This window comes from Lepidochelys kempii, chromosome 6 (genome assembly GCF_965140285.1).
Source record: "Lepidochelys kempii isolate rLepKem1 chromosome 6, rLepKem1.hap1, whole genome shotgun sequence".
Lineage (NCBI taxonomy): Eukaryota > Metazoa > Chordata > Testudines > Cheloniidae > Lepidochelys > Lepidochelys kempii.
In genome coordinates, this window is record NC_136385.1 from 119,762,228 (window position 1) to 119,780,517 (window position 18,290).

An 18,290-nucleotide genomic window follows, 5' to 3' on the forward strand; every position below is an offset into this window, starting at 1 on the left:
GCACACATGGATTTATCCCTGGACAGCTATTCCTGAATAACTCCATATGTGGATAAGTCCTTAAAGGAGTCTTGGTCAGAGTCTAACTGTGGAGACAGATTTTAAAAATGTATACCCTACAGATCTCTCAAAGCAGCCATTTTGCAACACCAGCCCATGGCTATATCTGTACATGCATACCTGCCTAAATACCTAAATTGCAATATGTGCGTGCATATTTGCTTGCATAACTTAGATACATGCTGTTCATTCAACTATATTTGAAAATCTGACTTTTAATTTCAACTAGCTAAATTAGCCTTTGCAATTATCTGAAAGGAGAGTGAAAGAGAAATATATGAATATTTGCCATCATTTACTAATAGCCATCAGTGAGCTGGGGATAAAATATAATATGTAATTAGTGTCTGAGTGTTCCCTGATGGGGAAAACTCTATTGTGTTGCAGGATTTTATTTTGTTTTCACTCATTACATTTGTTAACAAATTTGGCTGATTTAACAAGTGTCGCAGCTTTCAAATATTTGGAAAAAGTTCAGAAGAGTCTTGAACTATTTGTTCTTGTTTTCATGCTGTCTGAACACAGCATAATATCACCATGCTTTCGCTGTGCCATGGAAGCTAATGCTCCTATTTATCTTTGTGTTCAAAGAAACATACAGCGTCCGTAAAGTACAAAATGTCAGTGTTACCTTTTGTGTCTGTCCTTTAAATCCTTCCCCACTTCAAGTTACCGCACTGCCATTTGACTCAAAAGGCAACTGACTCGTGAATAAATGAATTGCTCTGGATGATTGTAGTGGCTCAGCATCTATTTGATGATCCCACTGCTGTTTTGTTATTTAACAGAACAGCAACAATAATGAAAATCTGTTCATTTCTCTGAAGGATGATTCATTTATAAAAAAATTGTGGTACATTGTTTAACACTCAGTATTACACAAGGGTTGCATGTAAGTATCATCTACTTTTAACCTTTTATTTTTAATTTGCTGGGTAATATTACCTTGCATTTAGAAAGAAAAGAAACATTTCGCTTACATTGTGGGAGGAGAATGATAAGAGACAACTCAACGATATTGCTTATTTTCAACAGCAGGCTGTAGTTGCTCAAAGCTAAACTCCAGTTTTTCCAAGTGCACATCACAAAGAAAAAATAACTGATGCATTGTTGCACATGTTTCAAAAAGTGGTCTATTTTCAATAAATTATATAACTGTGTTGTGTGTGTATGAAACAGAACTGCGTTTATGAACAAGGACAATTAACTACAGAAAGGAATTTTAAAATCAGTACATTAGCTAAGTGATAAATTACTCATAAATGCTCTGCAATAAGCATTTAAACTTTATGCCATCTCATTTTGTAAAATGCATTAGCTGGATTATGTATTCCATATTCACCCTCATTTTTTAAAAAAATCCTTTGAAAACCAGACTAAGAAATAAAGCCTTTATAATCTTCATTAGAAGAGACAATTCCAAGATATAGACATTATTTTTTATTGAATGTAAAATAGAGATGAATAAAACCAAGACAAGCATCAGCAATTTTTACTTTACTACAAATAGAAATTCCTATTCATGTTTTGCAAACCTCCAAAGATCTAGTGAATAATATTATGCACATACAATACCATAGACAGTACACAGAAATAAAACCCCAGACCACATGGAACAATGAGATCAGTTTGATCAGCTAGATTGTTAATTTGGTTAGTGTATGTAGTTCCCAAAACAAAGCTGCAAAGTATCCTTAGAAAATGTTGCAAATATTTGAGAGTGTGGGCGATAAAAAATATTATACATGTACTATCGTTCTTCCCTTGGGAAAATAAAGTCTCCAAGCTATAAAATAAACCCTCACTGGGGCCCAATCCAAGGGTTATTGAAAGCAATGGAGAGAGTGCTAAGAAACCTCTTTCTTAGATGCCTGGCTGGTGTGTCTTGCTCACATGCTCAGGGTCAAACTGATCGCCGGATTTCAGGGTCAAAAAGGAATTTCCCCCCAGGTCAGATTGGCAGAGGCCTTGCGTTTTTTTCGCTTTCCTCTGCAGCAAGGGGCACAGGTATCATCTGGGCATATTTCACCTCTTCATTTTCCTGCCACGGCAAGGGCCCCGGGCATTGGTGGCACCTCGCTCTTTCCTGGTCTTGGCCTGTGGCTCACAACAGTTCACTCTCCTGAGGACTGAAATGCTTTTGTTTAACTAAAGTAATTGGGCTCAATATAGGGATATCTGGGTGAAATGTGATTGACAGGCGTTCAGTTCTAGATGATCTAATGGTCCCATCTGGCCTTAATCTCTATGAAAAGACTTTACTGGGTTTTGAATTAGACACCAAATCCCTTATACTTTGTTTCCTTTTAAGGGTCCTAAAAATGTTTGTAACTTTTGTTAAAATCAAGGTGAGCATTTTGTAAGAAATGAGGAGGATACTTCTGAATGCCACCCTCATTTTTATACATTCACTTTTTCTACAGTGGCTGCTTCAGGTAATTTGGGTATCAGGCACAGTCCAAATATTGGACCTCACTCAGCATATTGCTAGAAAAGCAATTAGGCAAGAGAAGGGAATTTTGGCTACTCAAAGGGGGTGTCTTCCCAACTGTTAACCACTGTCAGAACAGCTATTTTAGGGCTCAAACTTGCCAATAATTATGCATATAACTTGCCACATATGAGTTAAGTTATTCATGTGTGCAAATATCCTTTTTGAGATAGAGTGACCAGCACTGCAGATCTACACTTCAGATCTGCCACTTCTCTGGTTTACAGTAAATATGAGGAAAGGTTTTAATCTTGAGATATTTGTCATGACACTTGGTTCTAGCTGTGACATTGAACCATGTGTCTTTTCTTTTATGCAAAACTGGACTGTCACATTCCGGGGTACGATCCAGATCAGTGTGCGGTTGTATCACTGCCTGCCCCATAACCTTGGGTGCCTCACAATGCTTTGCTGTTGTAGTTCCCAGCACGGGATGTTCACAAACAGCCAAACAGCATGCAGGTCACAGTCTGGGTGTCTGTGTATAGGTGCAGCCCTGGTCCAGCATGCTTTGAATTTCTGTGCAAATTTGCTCTTATACCTTGCCAGTGGTGCGGTAGGACCTGCTGGGATGGCTGTAATCCTACAGTAATGGTCATATAAGTCAGCAAGTGAGTCTTCCCTGGTTTGCTAGAAAACACTTGTCTATGTTCTTGCAGCACAGATAACACCTCTGCCTTTTCAACTGGTGTTAACTCACCACAGAGATCAATGCTTTCCATGGGTGAGTCAGGTTGACGTTCAGTGAGGTAATGTGCCTCAGTTTCCCTTTCTACACAACAGCTTGTGTTGACCATAGCTTGCCTGCTGTGATAAGCTTTAAATCTGTTTACATGCACTAGCTGTGGGACACCATTACCATGCGACCTTTTAACATGATCTGTATCTTCATTCACCTCTTCTGTCACTGCAAAAGGTCCTTCCCAAGAATTCTGCATTTTAGTGCTTAGCACTAACCGCAGATCCTCCATTTCAAAAGAGCATTTACAAGTATGTTGGCCATACTGCACCTTTTGTTTGGACTGTTCCTGAGGTTAGTCTGATCCATTTCCATTAAGTCCATTAACTTCTGTAACAGTGTACCCTTCTCAGAAGTCTCAGATAAGATCCCTCACTTCTCTTCCATATAGAAGATCAAATGGGGCAAACCCTGCTGACTCTTGGGGCACTTTCCTATAAGCAAATAGCAAATAGGGTAACAATCAGTTAGTGACATTGTCCCAGACTCCGGTTCTCCTATTTGATTCTGAGCCTAGATTTTAGAATTCCATTGAACCTCTCCAACAGACCATTTGTCTCTGGGTGATATGGGATGGCTTTTAGTTGTTTTGCCCCAAACAACTTCCATAACTCGCTGAATAGCTGAGACCTGAAATTTGACCCACAGTTAGGTAAAATCTCCTTAGGGAAATCCAATCTGCTAAAAATAGCGAAAATTGCTTTTGCGACAGAATCAGCTTCAGACCAGTGAAGAGTTGTCACCCAGAATGTGATATGTACCTATCATTTCACTTTACAACATCCAAATAAAATGAATAGTTTGAGCCACTACCTTCCTAATAGCTTTGGCCAGACCTAGCTTTGGAGGCATGGATTTTATATACACTAGTACCTGTAAATGTTCAGATATTTAGTTTTGTCTTAATCTAGTTGGTAAAATCTTCAAGGCAGGAATGAGGTCTTCATATATGTTTCTACAGTGCCCATCCAGTGGGGCTCTGATCCTGATTGGGCTTTGGGACAATACTGTAACATCGATAATTAATAATATTTCATCTAGAAAAATCACTTAATCTAATTGTTAGCAGCACTGGTCAAATGGCAGAAAATCAGATTGTCAAATACAACTAAATATAAGTACAATGTTCAGTTCACTAAGATTTGTGGGGTCAGTTTGTTTGTTGTTTGCAATTTTTCATTGCAATGACCGTTGGACATTCTTCAAAATGTTCACAAATTCTCAATATTTCACAAATTTTAGAGCAGATGATTGTGCAGCTGAAAACAACATAAAACACAAGCTCATTACAAATTACTTACCATTTGTTATTCTCCTGTTTAAAAATAAAATGTCATTCAGTTAGGGAGTAAAAACAGATGCCCAACTGCACAACACAATTCGAAAATATTTAATGCAAACAGTCATGGACAACAAGTAGTTAGAAAATTATTTTGTCAGAACTATTCAGTGAATGCAAATGAACAAGTTCATTCACAGGAATCAGGGTGTATTTGTGAATGATTTGCTAGCCAAAAAGGGAGTTGATTTTTTTAGCAAATGTTATTCTTAATTAATAGTTTGATTGGCTCTAATCGTTAGATACTTCAGTGAGGCTCAGATTCAGCAAAGCACTTAATAGCACATGCATAGTTGTAGCATGTGCTTAAGAGTGAAATTTTCAAAAACTGCCCCCCCATCCAGTTTTTAAAAGGAGCTTAATAAGTCTCAATTTCAAAAGTGACTGTCAAGCTTCCTTCCTCACTCTGAACTCTAGGGTACAGATGTGGGGACCTGCATGAAAGACCCCCTAAGCTTATTCTTACCAGCTTAGGTTAAAAACTTCCCCAAGGTACAAACTTTGCCTTGTCCTTGAACCATATGCTGCCACCACCAAGCGTTTTAAACAAAGAACAGGGAAAAAGCCCACTTGGAGACGTCTTCTCCCAAAATATCCCGCCAAGCCCTACACCCCCTTTCCTGGGGAAGGCTTGATAAGAATCCTCACCAATTGGTACATGTGAACACAGACCCAAACCCTTAGATCTTAAGAACAATGAAAAATCAATCAGGTTCTTAAAAGAAGAATTTTAATTAAAGGAAGGGTAAAAGAATCACCTCTGTAAAATCAGGATGGTAAATACCTTACAGGGTAATCAGATTCAAAACATAGAGAATCCCTCTAGGCAAAATCTTAAGTTACAAAAGACACAAAAACAGGAATATACATTCCATCCAACACAGCTTATTTTACCAGCTATTAAACAAAAGAAAATCTAACGCATTTTTTAGCTAGATTACTTATAGATTACTTACTAACTTTACAGGAGTTGTAAGGCTGCATTCCTGATCTGTTCCCGGCAAAAGCATCACACAGACAGACCAAAACCTTTGTTCACCCCTCCCTCCAGATTTGAAAGTATCTCTTTCCCTCATTGGTCATTTTGGGTCAGGTGCCAGCGAGGTTACCTTAGCTTCTTAACCCTTTACAGGTGAAAGGGTTTTGCCTCTGGCCAGGAGGGATTTTATAGCACTGTATACAGAAAGGTGGTTACCCTTCCCTTTATATTTGACTGTGACTTTTGCACTTAGGAGCCTAAGTCTCATTGAAAGAGACCTAGGATCCAAAATTCATTATGCCTTGCAATGCTGAACAGAGCAATGCCTAAATACCTTTAAAAATCTGGGCCTAAATTCAGAATAATTGGGAACTGAAGAAAATTTGGGGAAGGGACTAATTGGTTTGTTGAAGAGCAGTGTATATGTGTGGTTTAATAAATGTGTCCTGCTCTTTTGCAGGTAAAGGCGATGTGTTTGGCGATATCTTCTGGAAGGAAACCACTTTGGCCCATGCGTGTGCCAATGTCCGGGCACTGACGTACTGCGATTTACATATTATTAAACGGGAAGCCTTGCTGAAAGTTCTGGACTTTTATACAGCTTTTGCAAACTCCTTCTCCAGGAATCTCACGCTCACTTGCAATCTGAGGAAACGGGTAATGCACTTGGTCTAATTCTCACCATTTCTAGGGGAAAAGTGATTGAGAACCGCTCACAAAGTCTGTGTGGCAAATAGCAATCCCAAATTTAGTCTTGATGTTTTCAGGTCAGTGCAGATTAACTAGACTTTCAGTAAAAGCTGTGGCTGTTCATTAATGGTGGCTCCTTAAAAGCTCCCTGTAGATCTGAAGTTCAGAGTATCTGCCGATGAGGGTGACATATGAATGACACTTATTTTCTTTTTTCATTCCTTTTACATCATATATAAGGCTGTGTTTTATAGTCCAATATAATCCAAATTATTACTTCTTCCAAAATGAAGTTCACTCTCCCATCTACTAAAATCTAGATCAGAGGCCTTGCTGATGGGACATGGACCAACTAAGAGGAATTTATTGATGTTGAATAATAAATTATACTCCACAAAGGTATTATGTTAATACCCGCTTCTCTTGCTTACTCAGTTTAGAATTTTAATATGTCGAGGTTAATCAATCTTGACAGTGATTTTATATTCACAACTCTCTCTTTTTTTAACCCACCTTCTCATTTTATAATCAATCAGCAAAGCTCACTATCCATGAGTCATTTCAAAGAACACTCGATCTGAAAATTAATTAGCTATAAAGATGTATCTTGAAAATAAGTTAACAGATCCTTTAATTCGCATTGCAGCTGCAAAATTTAATCTTTATGGAGGTGTTTTTAAAGATTGATGAGGATCATATACATTTGATTTGCATAGGAAAATCTCATAACAGTGATTTATAGATTATTGAGCGTTAACTGAAATCCTTTTACAGTTGAAATGGATCTTTTTTTTTCTATAGCTGCATCTAGGGCATCTCATCTGAAGTTACTGTAAGGCTATGATGATTTTTTAAAGACAATTCAGCCATAGAGAAAAAGGAGCTCAATGCTTATAGTAAAATAGGAATTGCGCAGCTGGACTGGTGGTTCATTGAGCCTAGTATCATTCTGGCAACAGTAGCTTGTACAAGATGCTGCCCAGAAAAAAGAAGGATGGTTCTTTAGTGCTGTCAATGCAGCCAGCAAAGTACAGGATGTAGGGAAGTGACTCAGCAGGGGGAGAGTTGGGAGAGGTTAAAATGGGCCTACAGATGCACCCAGTCTGAGTTAAGGCCGAAAAAGAGAGCACAGCAAAAATCCAGTTTAGGTTTAAGATTGTCATCTTACCCTCTCTTGTAATTCCCACCTTGCTACCTGCAATGTGCTATGAATTGCTAGTCCAGAGCTGAAAACGCTGCTCAAGAACCTGGGCAGAACCAGGACAGATGTGAGACCAGGGAAGAAATGCTTGAAGGCAATTTCATGGGACAAGCTAATACAACTCATGCTGTGTCAAAATATAAATTTTGCTTCTTGTGACTAAAAACCTGTCACTTAAACTGACTTCCTAAAACTACACCTTTTCCTCTGGAGGCATGCCAGAGCTTTGCATTACCGAAAGCAATGTGAACACTTTGCTGACAAAGCAGTGGACTGCAATTCCGCTATTCACATAGCGGAAATTTCCCTTCCTCCAAGGAGGAAGAGGGCCTTCTGGCAGTGGGACCAGTGTGCTCCACAAGGTGGGGTGCAATATAAGGGATGGCTGCACAGATACAGATGTGCAATGCAGAACCGAGTTCCCTGCATGCTAACCCCTACGGACCAGGAGGTGCAGTCTGGCGAGCGCCCACAGTGTGGCTGCATGGAGCACTTAGACATGGATCCTCTGTGTTACAGCCATGGTAGTTACTACGCAGGGGCTGTAGTAATGGTGGTGGAGTGCCTATGCAGGCACTTGACACCCTGACGGTAATGGTGGGAGAATTCTTTTCACTGGTGGAATTACCCAGAGCAAAGCCTGGTATTTGGACTGAGCGTTGGAAGGGAAGATTTGTGCCAGGAGGATTTTCTTGCTGTGGCTGAAAGCAAAGAGGAGCTGAATTTCATAGTGAAGCTTATAAAGAAAGATATGTAGATTGGCTTTCACGGGAGAGGAGAGAGAGATCCCTGTTGGGTATGTAGGGCAGCAGTAAATATGAATGGATTGGCAGTAAAAGGTTCTGAAGAACGTGGCTATGTGGAATCACACATGATGTCTATCTGTAGCTTCTCAACATCCAGGAACTAGGTTTGGTGGGGGGAAAGGCCTTTTCCTAAAAGAACAATGCTGGGATATTCAGCCAGTCTGGTGCAGGGATTTCCTGTGCTTCATTCCTAGGCACTAGATAGATTTTTATGCTCTTAAACACCATACCCCAATCCAAAATCCAATTAAGTAAGTGACTTCAGTGGGTTTTGGATTAAGTTCCATCGGCAGAAAATGTTCATGCTTCCCCTTGTGTTCTATACTAGGGACAAAACAGTTAGTTTAAAGGTTCATTTCTTAGAAAATGTGGCCCTAACTATCCAACAAATGGTCCCATCAAGTGGGCAGAAGCAGTCGATCAGGTCACAAGAGATTGGACTGACAGGGCTGCACAATTGTATGACAGCAATTTGTGCAGTAGTCATTTAACCTAAATGGAAAGAAAATCATTTTCTCCTTTAATTGATTTGAACAGAAATATATTTAACATCTTTTTTTTAGTTAAGTCATCACTTCTAAGAGTCACCATTTAATTATAACAAACATCAACTGCTGGCTCTTCTGTGCTCAAGAAGATGGTTGTTCGTTTGCTCTCACTGTAGCAAACGCAGAGGTACAGAGAATTGTTCCCCCATCTGGTTTATTGCTTTACACGTGCGCACACATTTCTAAAGCACTCTTTGCTTCAGCAAGCATTAAGATTTAATCCACAGACTGTACAGCAATTGAGGCATTTAAAAGGCTAATAAATTAGTAATAGTACTAAGCCTGAAAGGTTAGTTCCACATGACAAGAAAAGAGACAGACACATTGAGGTGGAGAAATAATGTTTTCTCACTCCCCAATAATATCCAGAGACCTGGCATGTTGAATAACTTACTTAACAGAGCTGTGCAGCGTGGTATTACCAACTCAAGATATTTTGTTGTTGTTGTTGTTGGTTAGATAGTTCATCCATCACAATAAATTTATGGGCCCATAAAATGAGAGTGGCTGCTAGCTTTTCACTAATCCGGACTGCAAGGCAGGAACAGAACTTGGAACTTTTTCCAAGTAGAGAAAATAATTAATCTAGAAATATTCTTGAAAACTGTAATGAGATTCATGTCCATCTCTGAAAACTAAAGGTTAAAGACCAGCGCTTCGAAGGGCCCATCAATCAGTTACTAACTTCCGATGTGGGAGAGAATATTTATAACATGTAATTCATGAAATGCCTTTTGAGAATCTGTGCTCTTTGGATTAGGGCCTTGTTTTACAAGCTTGGCCTGTGGAGCAATCAGAGCAATCAGACCCTGGCAAGTGGAGTTAAAAAAAAAATTGTTAGTAAAGAGTCAAACACACAAAAATGAACATACTATTGGCGGCCAACATTTTACAAGACCTATTTTGAGTCAGCAAATAGGTTCCTGAAGAAAACAAGTACTTAGTTCAAATATTTTTAAATACACAGGTTTCCAGATCTTGCTACCACTTCCAACTAGTGGCAAAATCCCCAGGTAGCAGAGAGATTGTCATATATTATATATTTTGTACGGTGTGCATTACAGTATGGGGTGTTGCCATTGACTTCAGTGAGGCCAATATTTCACCCGTGTTTTTTAAATATAAATGATTGCATGCTGTTATTTTCCACAGTGTCTGATCCAGTGCACAGGATAGATGGTGCTCAGGGACTGAAAAAGGGATGTGTGATGAATAAGACTGTACCTATAGGATCTCTGGCATATTCACTGTTGGAATGTGTGTTAGAGAATGCGGCATAGGAATGCAAAGAGAGAGAGGATACATTTAAGGCAGTTGGAATGTCTTTATATATAAATATATAATGGATGATGTATAATTCATCTAACACAGTTTAAACATGTGAGGTTATTTACCTGCAGATCCTCAGGTCATGTCATGTCATGGCCCATTGTTTTTCTCTATACTTGAAATTAGAACAATTTATTTTTTAATCAGTTCCCTGTTTTTTGCTAGTGATTTTTAATCTTAGACCTTAAAAATACCATTGTTTTCATTTAAGCCAAATACTTGTATCTCTTCAAAGCGAGTTTCATATTAACGTCTTTGTTGGTATCCACATTCTTGTCCATTTTGGAGGCTTTCCTGAAAGCAAACTAAATGAGCATGTGGATTTAAGAACATATTAAAATTGGGGAACCTAGAACTATATAACTTCCAGAGTTCATGCATAGTTCCATCTGCTTAAAAGTGTCCTGGGGATCTCTGATACTTTTGCATGTTTGCTGTGAAAAGTCATTCAGCACGGTGGCAGTCTACTTTGCATACAATTGTTCCCACTTTATTCAATGCAGTTTTGCCATTTATAATGAGCCTTTGTGTTGTGAGTTTATTGCACTTTTCAAAATAGATTCTGCACTCAGCTTTTCTTTGGCAATTGGTTGATAAAGAACATAGCATGGTGGATGTAGACTTCCTCCTTGTTAAAGGGTTCAAAAGACTTGCCTTTGAGACTAAGATCAAATTACTGGTCTCATTTAATCTAGGACTTTGGGCTAAATGGAATGGAAACTTTTGGGATGAGGCATTAGATCAATACAATTTTATGTTGGATGACTAATACTAAAATTTTTTTGGTCGCTCCTCATATGTGCATCATTTGAGTGTTTCGTAAGAAATACTGTAAGGATGTTGAGGGGCTTTGCCACCCATTTGGGGTTGGGAGGAGATTACCAAGAGGTATACTAAGTATAAACTGCAGTGGTGAACTATAAAAACTTGCCACTTTTCCCTTAAATTAATACAGTTACCATAGCATTCACTCATACTCCCCTATACTTTAATATAGGATGCTGTAGACACTACAGTAAGGTTATTTAGGTCAGTTTGTGAGTCCCCGCATTTACATTAGGCAGCAGTTACTCAGACTTAGTCCAATTAAAGTTGATGGGGTTATTTGCGTTCACAGTCTGGCCCTTATATAACTCAGGCAATTGGTGAGCTTTCCTATTCCTGAGATAAGCTGCCTCACCCCATTGGTGAATCCTTAGAAACGGTGATTCACTGCTTGTCCTGTGACAGTGATTCCTCTTTTGAGGTGTCACCAGTGGTGACAAAAACAGAACCCATTTTGGTTAAATAATTTTCCACAGCATTATTAATTAAAAGAAGCTGTCCACGAATAATGGAAATAGATTAGTCAATGAAAGATCCTGTGGAATTCATGTCTCTGTCTCCATGAGTGAGAACAGACCACCACGTGTATTCTGGCACTGCATCCTGGCAATCCCGGTGACCAAACCTGTCATTGTTGATGTTTTTCTTTCTTATACGGAGCATGATTCTCTGCTCATTTTAAGTCAGCGGCATAGGATCAAGACTGTATGAAGTCAGAACCAATAGCCCAGTTTCTATTTTGGCTTATAGAGCTTGCTGGGCCTTTGACTCTAGGTTCATTTTCAAACTGTGGGTGGCTCGTGCCTAATGAATTTTCATTTGACCCACTTCTTGTTGATATCAATTCAGTTCAAATACTCAGACAAAAACATTTTTGTTTCTTTATATGTTTTTGGGCCATGGGTTATCCAACCAGTCACTTGCCACTTTGACCCAAGGCAGGGATGCTTAGAAGGCTTCTTGCACACAGCGTTGTGAAACGTACCTGCCCTTTCGTTTACCAAAGGCAAAGACAACAACTTCAGTCACAGCCCTCGCTTTGGGATGGCTAGTAACTGGCATTTGGCCTATGACAGCAGCAAACTGCAACCCATTCAGCTGGGCTAGCAAGTGACTAGGGTGGGAATGGAGCCAATAAGGGGGAGTGGAGCCTGCCTCTTCCCACCCACTTGTTCCAGTGTAAGCGAGTGCTCAACGCATTCTTACTACCGTGTGCTCGGACCCTAAGCCCAGGAGCCTGGTGGGCATGAATATAAAGGGGAGCTCACTCCCTCTTATATTCCTCATGAGTGCATAATCCAAGTCACAATTTAGCCTTGCTTTTGGAGTTCACCACACTTACCTCTCCATCCCTATCTGCAAAAGGAACGATCGTTTTACACTGTCCCTTCCCTTCCTCGCCCCTTAGCTGTCCTTGTTCTAGCTCGATGTGCTCTCCAGGGAAGTGAGGTCCTATAGATACAGGTTAGCTAGACTGTAGGGTAGAGCAGCCATGCTGGACAAAAATCAATATGATTTCATTTTCTTCACATCCTAACAGACCTCATGGTATCCTTTATGACCTTAAGAAGCTTTTGTATATGACAAAAATGTTTTATCACCTGTTTTTGTTTTAGTGACAATTCCTTCCAGGTTCTTCCTCTAGAACCTGCCGTTATGTTAGCTTCTGATCCTAGTCACTTAACTTCTGAGTGGTGAAGAGCTACTGCATCTAATGGCAGTTAATTACGGTGCAGCACTCTGATGTTAGATTATGATGTTTGCAGTGAAGCATTGTGTCAGTATCCAATCAGGTGGCATCTCTCTGACCCCATCTCATGACAAAGGGCCCAATTCTGCAACCTTTAGCCACCCTGAGTACACAATGGGTATGTCTACACAGTAAGTGAGGGTGTGATTGTAGCATGACTAGGCAGTGCCCATGCCAACTTTAATGTAAACTGAACAGATAACAGCAGTAATGTAGGCATGGTGGCATGGGCTTTTATATGGACTAGCCACTGGAGTATTTACCAGCTCCCTGGGCTTGATTTCTTGTTGCTAGACCACGCTACCTTCTTCTATTGTTACTTGTGCTAGCTAGATTAAAGCTAGCATGGATATGTTTGTCTGTGTGACAATCACACCCTCATTTGCCATGTAGACACTCATAGAATCATAGAATATCAGGGTTGGAAGGGACCCCAGAAGGTCATCTAGTCCAACCCCCTGCTTGAAGCAGGACCAATTCCCAGTTAAATCATCCCAGCCAGGGCTTTGTCAAGCCTGATCTTAAAAACCTCTAAGGAAGGAGATTCTACCACCTCCCTAGGTAACGCATTCCAGTGTTTCACCACCCTCATAGTGAAAAAGTTTTTCCTAATATCCAATCTAAACCTCCCCCACTGCAACTTGAGACCATTACTCCTCGTTCTGTCATCTGCTACCATTGAGAACAGTCTAGAGCCATCCTCTTTGGAACCCCCTTTCAGGTAGTTGAAAGCAGCTATCAAATCCCACCTCATTCTTCTCTTCTGCAGACTAAACAATCCCAGCTCCCTCAGCCGCTCCTCATAAGTCATGTGTTCTAGACCCCTAATCATTTTTGTTGCCCTTCGCTGGACTCTCTCCAATTTATCCACATCCTTCTTGTAGTGTGGGGCCCAAAACTGGACACAGTACTCCAGATGAGGCCTCACCAATGTCGAATAGAGGGGAACGATCACGTCCCTCGATCTGCTCGCTATGCCCCTACTTATACATCCCAAAATGCCATTGGCCTTCTTAGCAACAAGGGCACACTACTGACTCATATCCAGCTTCTCATCCACTGTCACCCCTAGGTCCTTTTCTGCAGAACTGCTGCCTAGCCATTCGGCCCCTAGTCTGTAGCCACTCCCTTTAGCCACATGAGCAGGCCCATCTGCTGCAGTGTAAAGTTACTGAATCAAGCTCGGAGTTTCTCAGCAGCTCTGTCCTCCAATCTCTTGGCTGATGAGGGATGCCTCGCATTTTTGCACCCCTTCTAGGACACAGAGATTTGAATTTGAGGTGGCCAAAGCAGGGAAGTGGGTCGTTGGAGGGCTGCGGATGTCTCCGCCGGGTACAAGAACAGCATACGGATTCAAAGAGAAAACTGCTCTGGCTTTCATGTCACCCCAGTGGGCCGCTGCAGAAAGTTGTGGGACTATAAGCACACCTGCTCCTGCACCCGCTCCAGGGTGCAGCGTGTTCCCCACCCCAGGCATTTGGCCAGCTCCATGAGTTGATGCGGAGATGGCTGACAGGTTTGTAGTCCTGCCTCCTCCTTCCCCCTCAGGTACTCAGATAGCAGGGGGATGGACTAAAAACCTAGCTAGCTAGCAGCTCAGGGAGGGAATGCAGTCATACCTGCCTTTGCATGAGCTGCACAAGGGAGAGGGGGAAGGCTCCTAACGTGCTCTCACTGTGCTAACACTCACATAGGGGCCAGGCACGGTCTGCCCTGTAGATTGTATGTTTGAAGCTCACAGAAGCTTATGCTGAAATAAATTGGTTAGTCTCTAAGGTGCCACAAGTCCTCCTTTTCTTTTTATGTTTGAAGTGTAAACTGATCCAGAGGTTAACCAATGTGCTAACGGTGTTAATGCTATCCCGAGGCCACATTAATCCTGTAAGGGACTAGCTGGCTCCTTTTCTACTGTGGATGTAATCACTCTGTTAAATACCTACTCTAGAGGTCTGAATCCTGCTTGCATTTAAGCAAGTGGAAAAATACCCAGTGACTCCACTGACAGCAGGACTGGCCCAACTAGTAACCCTTGGCCACACCAAGGGTGGCCTGTTAATTTTCAATAGTTACAAAACTTCTCTTCCAAAATGTAAAACAAAAGAGCCTTTGATTTCATTTGTCAGGACAATATTTCAGTGGTGATTTTTTTACTGGAGAATACAAGCCTGTTACAGTGCTTTTCCTTCAAGGGTCTTTTAATGTTACAGTACATGGGTGTACTTATGTGCATACAGACTGGGAAAAAAATCACATTTTTTTTGCATGTTTAAGAGTCAGATCATCAGCTGATGTAAATGGAGTTATGCTGATTGACACCAGTGGAGGATTTAGCTCTCTGCTCTCTTTTTCAACCACGTGAAGAAATGCAATCTGAATGGATTAACAAATCTATTAATCCGTAATATGTAAGAGACCGAGCTCATTCATAGAAAAACAGGTTAAAGTCAATTACAATGGTCACTTGCACATGACTGAAAATTAATTACGTTAGCTTGTAGTTAGTTAAATTTATGAAGTTACACTGTGGGACGATCCAGCTCCAGGGTGATTTATTAAGGTGCACTATTTGTAAATTAATACCTATTTTATTCTGTTAACAATGCTCTCAAAATTAACGGATGCTTCTTATTTCACCCAAGCATTATGTAGGCTATCAAGTAACATTGATCAAAGATGGTTCTGTACACGACCTGCATGACCACTTAAATAAATAAAGGGGTTTATTTTAAGTTTTTGACCCTTTAAACATTTTTTAAAAAATAATGTTATGGTGTTTCTTCTCTGTTGTGTGAAACTGATACTTTCATCTCCCTCTTCCGCAGCTGGGAGGGAATAAGAGTATGCTGTGCTGCAGAAAGTGGAGGACCAATATCTCCATTTTAATTTTGTTTATTGACAGTAAGATAGCTTGGGTATTGCTCTCCTTTGATATTATTGGGAAAAAAAACCAACAGTGCAACTAGCAGCAAACTCCAGCAAAACTCCACTTCCAACACAGTCCAATAGGTGGGACATTCTACATCCAAACCATCCTGTATAAACAATCACCTCCATCCTCTTAAAAAAGTCAGGCGAACAGATGGTCCTTGCAGATCCAGCTCTTTCAGACCAAAGCGGGAAGCTGCTTCCACAACTGAAAACACTACCGCCTGCCCCTTCTCTGTTAAATGCAGGAAACTGCTTCTCAAGGCTCTCCTCCTACCTCAACTGCAGCGGTATGGCATTGAGAGAGTCGGCGGGTCCCACTCAAGTAGCTTTTGCCATTCGTGAGTAATGAGCCCATCCCAATCTTGTGGTGATAAAATCTTTAAACCACAGTGTCATATATTCTACTCATTTATGTATACAGACATGTGGTGTGAATTTGTGTATGTATGTGGGTAGGATAGTAACTCTTAATCTGTGGGAACTCACTGTTTGGGAGAATGAAAAATATAATCATCTGGATCTTTTTTGTTTGGGTCTCACTTATTGGGCTGGGACAGAACCACTGAGAGCAGATTTTTGAAAAAGAATCTTGATTGCCACTTTAATCTCTCCCTCACTGGCAAATCATTCTGCTAGTATTTTGTTGACTCTGGTTCTCTAGGTTGTTCTGCTACTATAATACTTTCCCACCTCATGGGTCTTCACTCTCTATTTCTGTTCACAAATCGGTCTTTTGAGTCTAGAAATATGGTGCTTGGATTCTTCTTCAGTTAGGCATATATCCAAAAGAAGTGGAGAGGGGTTTTTACAAGGTTGGAATTTCGTTCATTTTGCTGCCCATTGATTGTGCTGAAGAACTGCCCTGTCAGGTCTATGAAAACAGTAGAGTTCAATAAAGCTTATTGGTTGAATGGTGGCAGTTCAAAGGGGAGAGCCTTCCTTGTTTGTACGTGTGTGGTGGGGGAGGGATAGAGAAATCCAAGAACACTACGGAGGAATTCTTATTGAATAGAAAACAAAGCTAATGCTTAGAAAGCTGTTTGGGTTAACTGGGAACAGGAGCATATCAGACAATCACTGCAAGCCTTCTACAAGCGCCTTGCCTCAGATATTGCCTCATGTGGAATAACCCATAGGAGAACTAAAGCTGGGTGGAAAAAATCCATTTAGTTGAGAACATGGGTTTTTCAACACATCATGTTCACATCACTTCAGGCTTGACAAAGCCCTGGCTGGGATGATTTAACTGGGAATTGGTCCTGCTTTGAGCAGGGGGTTGGACTAGATGACCTTCTGGGGTCCCTTCCAACCCTGATATTCTATGATTCTATGTGGTCAGGGAGGTGGGATTGGTTTGCTACCCACAGAACAGACAGGATATCCCTGCCCCATGTGAAATCCCTTGCACCTCAGGACATCTGTGTGTAGCTCCAGATAATCAATGCTGCTTCTCCGATCTTGGGTTTCCAGTGCCTCCCAAAGAGCCATGCTATCATGGCTTCTTCACCTGTGCCTAGCCTAGTGCATCCAGGGGACTTGGAAGGTGTGGAACCAGAGGACATTTATGCTACTGCTGAGAGAAGCCAGTTTACTCTGCAGTATCCCTGCTGGCTTCCAGAAGATTGGCACTTCTGAAAGTGGTTCCCCCGTAGTTCTGCCCTACCCCTGACCAACTATGGAACCGTCCCCACTCAAAACCCACAGAAGTTCAAGTAAGCAGAGTGTGCGTAGACAGGATCCCATGGGGAATGAGGACCAAGTCTATATTACCTCAGCCTCCTTTCAGACATCCTTTCACCCAAAGCTATAGAATATCAAGGTTGGAAGGGACCTCAGGAGGTCATCTAGTCCAACCCCCTGCTCAAAGCAGGACCAATCCCCAACTAAATCATCCCAGCCAGGGCTTTGTCAAGCCTGACCTTGAAAACCTCTAAGGAAGGAGATTCCACCACCTCCCTAGGTAACCCATTCCAGTGCTTCACCACCCTCCTAGTGAACAAGTTTTTCCTAACATCCAACCTAAACCTCCCCCACTGCAACTTGAGACCATTACTCCTTGTTCTGTCATCTGCTACCACTAAGAACAGTCTAGATCCATCCTCTTTGGAACCCCCCTTCAGGTAGTTGAAAGCCGCTATCAAATCCCACCTCATTCTTCTCTTCTGCAGACTAAACAATCCCAGTTCCCTCAGCCTCTCCTCATAAGTCATGTGCTCCAGCCCCCTAATCATTTTTGTTGCCCTTTGCTGGACTCTTTCCAATTTTTTGACATCCTTCTTGTAGTGTGGGGCCCAAAACTGGACACAGTACTCCAGATGAGGCCTCACCAGTGTCGAATAGAGGGGAACGATCATGTCCCTCAATCTGCTGGCAATGCCCCTACTTATACAACCTATAGCGGTGCTGGACTCACCCCTGCGGCACCTCCTGCTGGTCATCCAGGGAATTAACGTTCCAGCCTCCAGAATGCCCTCTGCAGGCTGGTGTCCTGCTTGCTGCTGGGGCCCAAGTCCCTCCTGAACCCCAGTGCCCCCTTTCACGCCGAGGTGCTGCCACCTACAGTACCCCACACAGATCTGGGTCTCCCCTTCCCAGGGAACCCCCA

At 41.4% G+C, this 18,290-nt stretch overlaps 1 protein-coding gene across 1 annotated transcript in view; it reads left to right on the forward strand.

Moving 5' to 3' along the window:
• The window catches only part of KCNH5 (potassium voltage-gated channel subfamily H member 5), a 235,511-nt gene that overhangs the window by 184,698 nt on the left and 32,523 nt on the right, over positions 1-18,290 (forward strand). Inside the window, exon 10 of the mRNA XM_073350736.1 lies at positions 6,069-6,265. Coding sequence (XP_073206837.1) covers positions 6,069-6,265 — 197 coding nt within the window. The remainder of the gene's footprint in view (positions 1-6,068; positions 6,266-18,290) is intronic.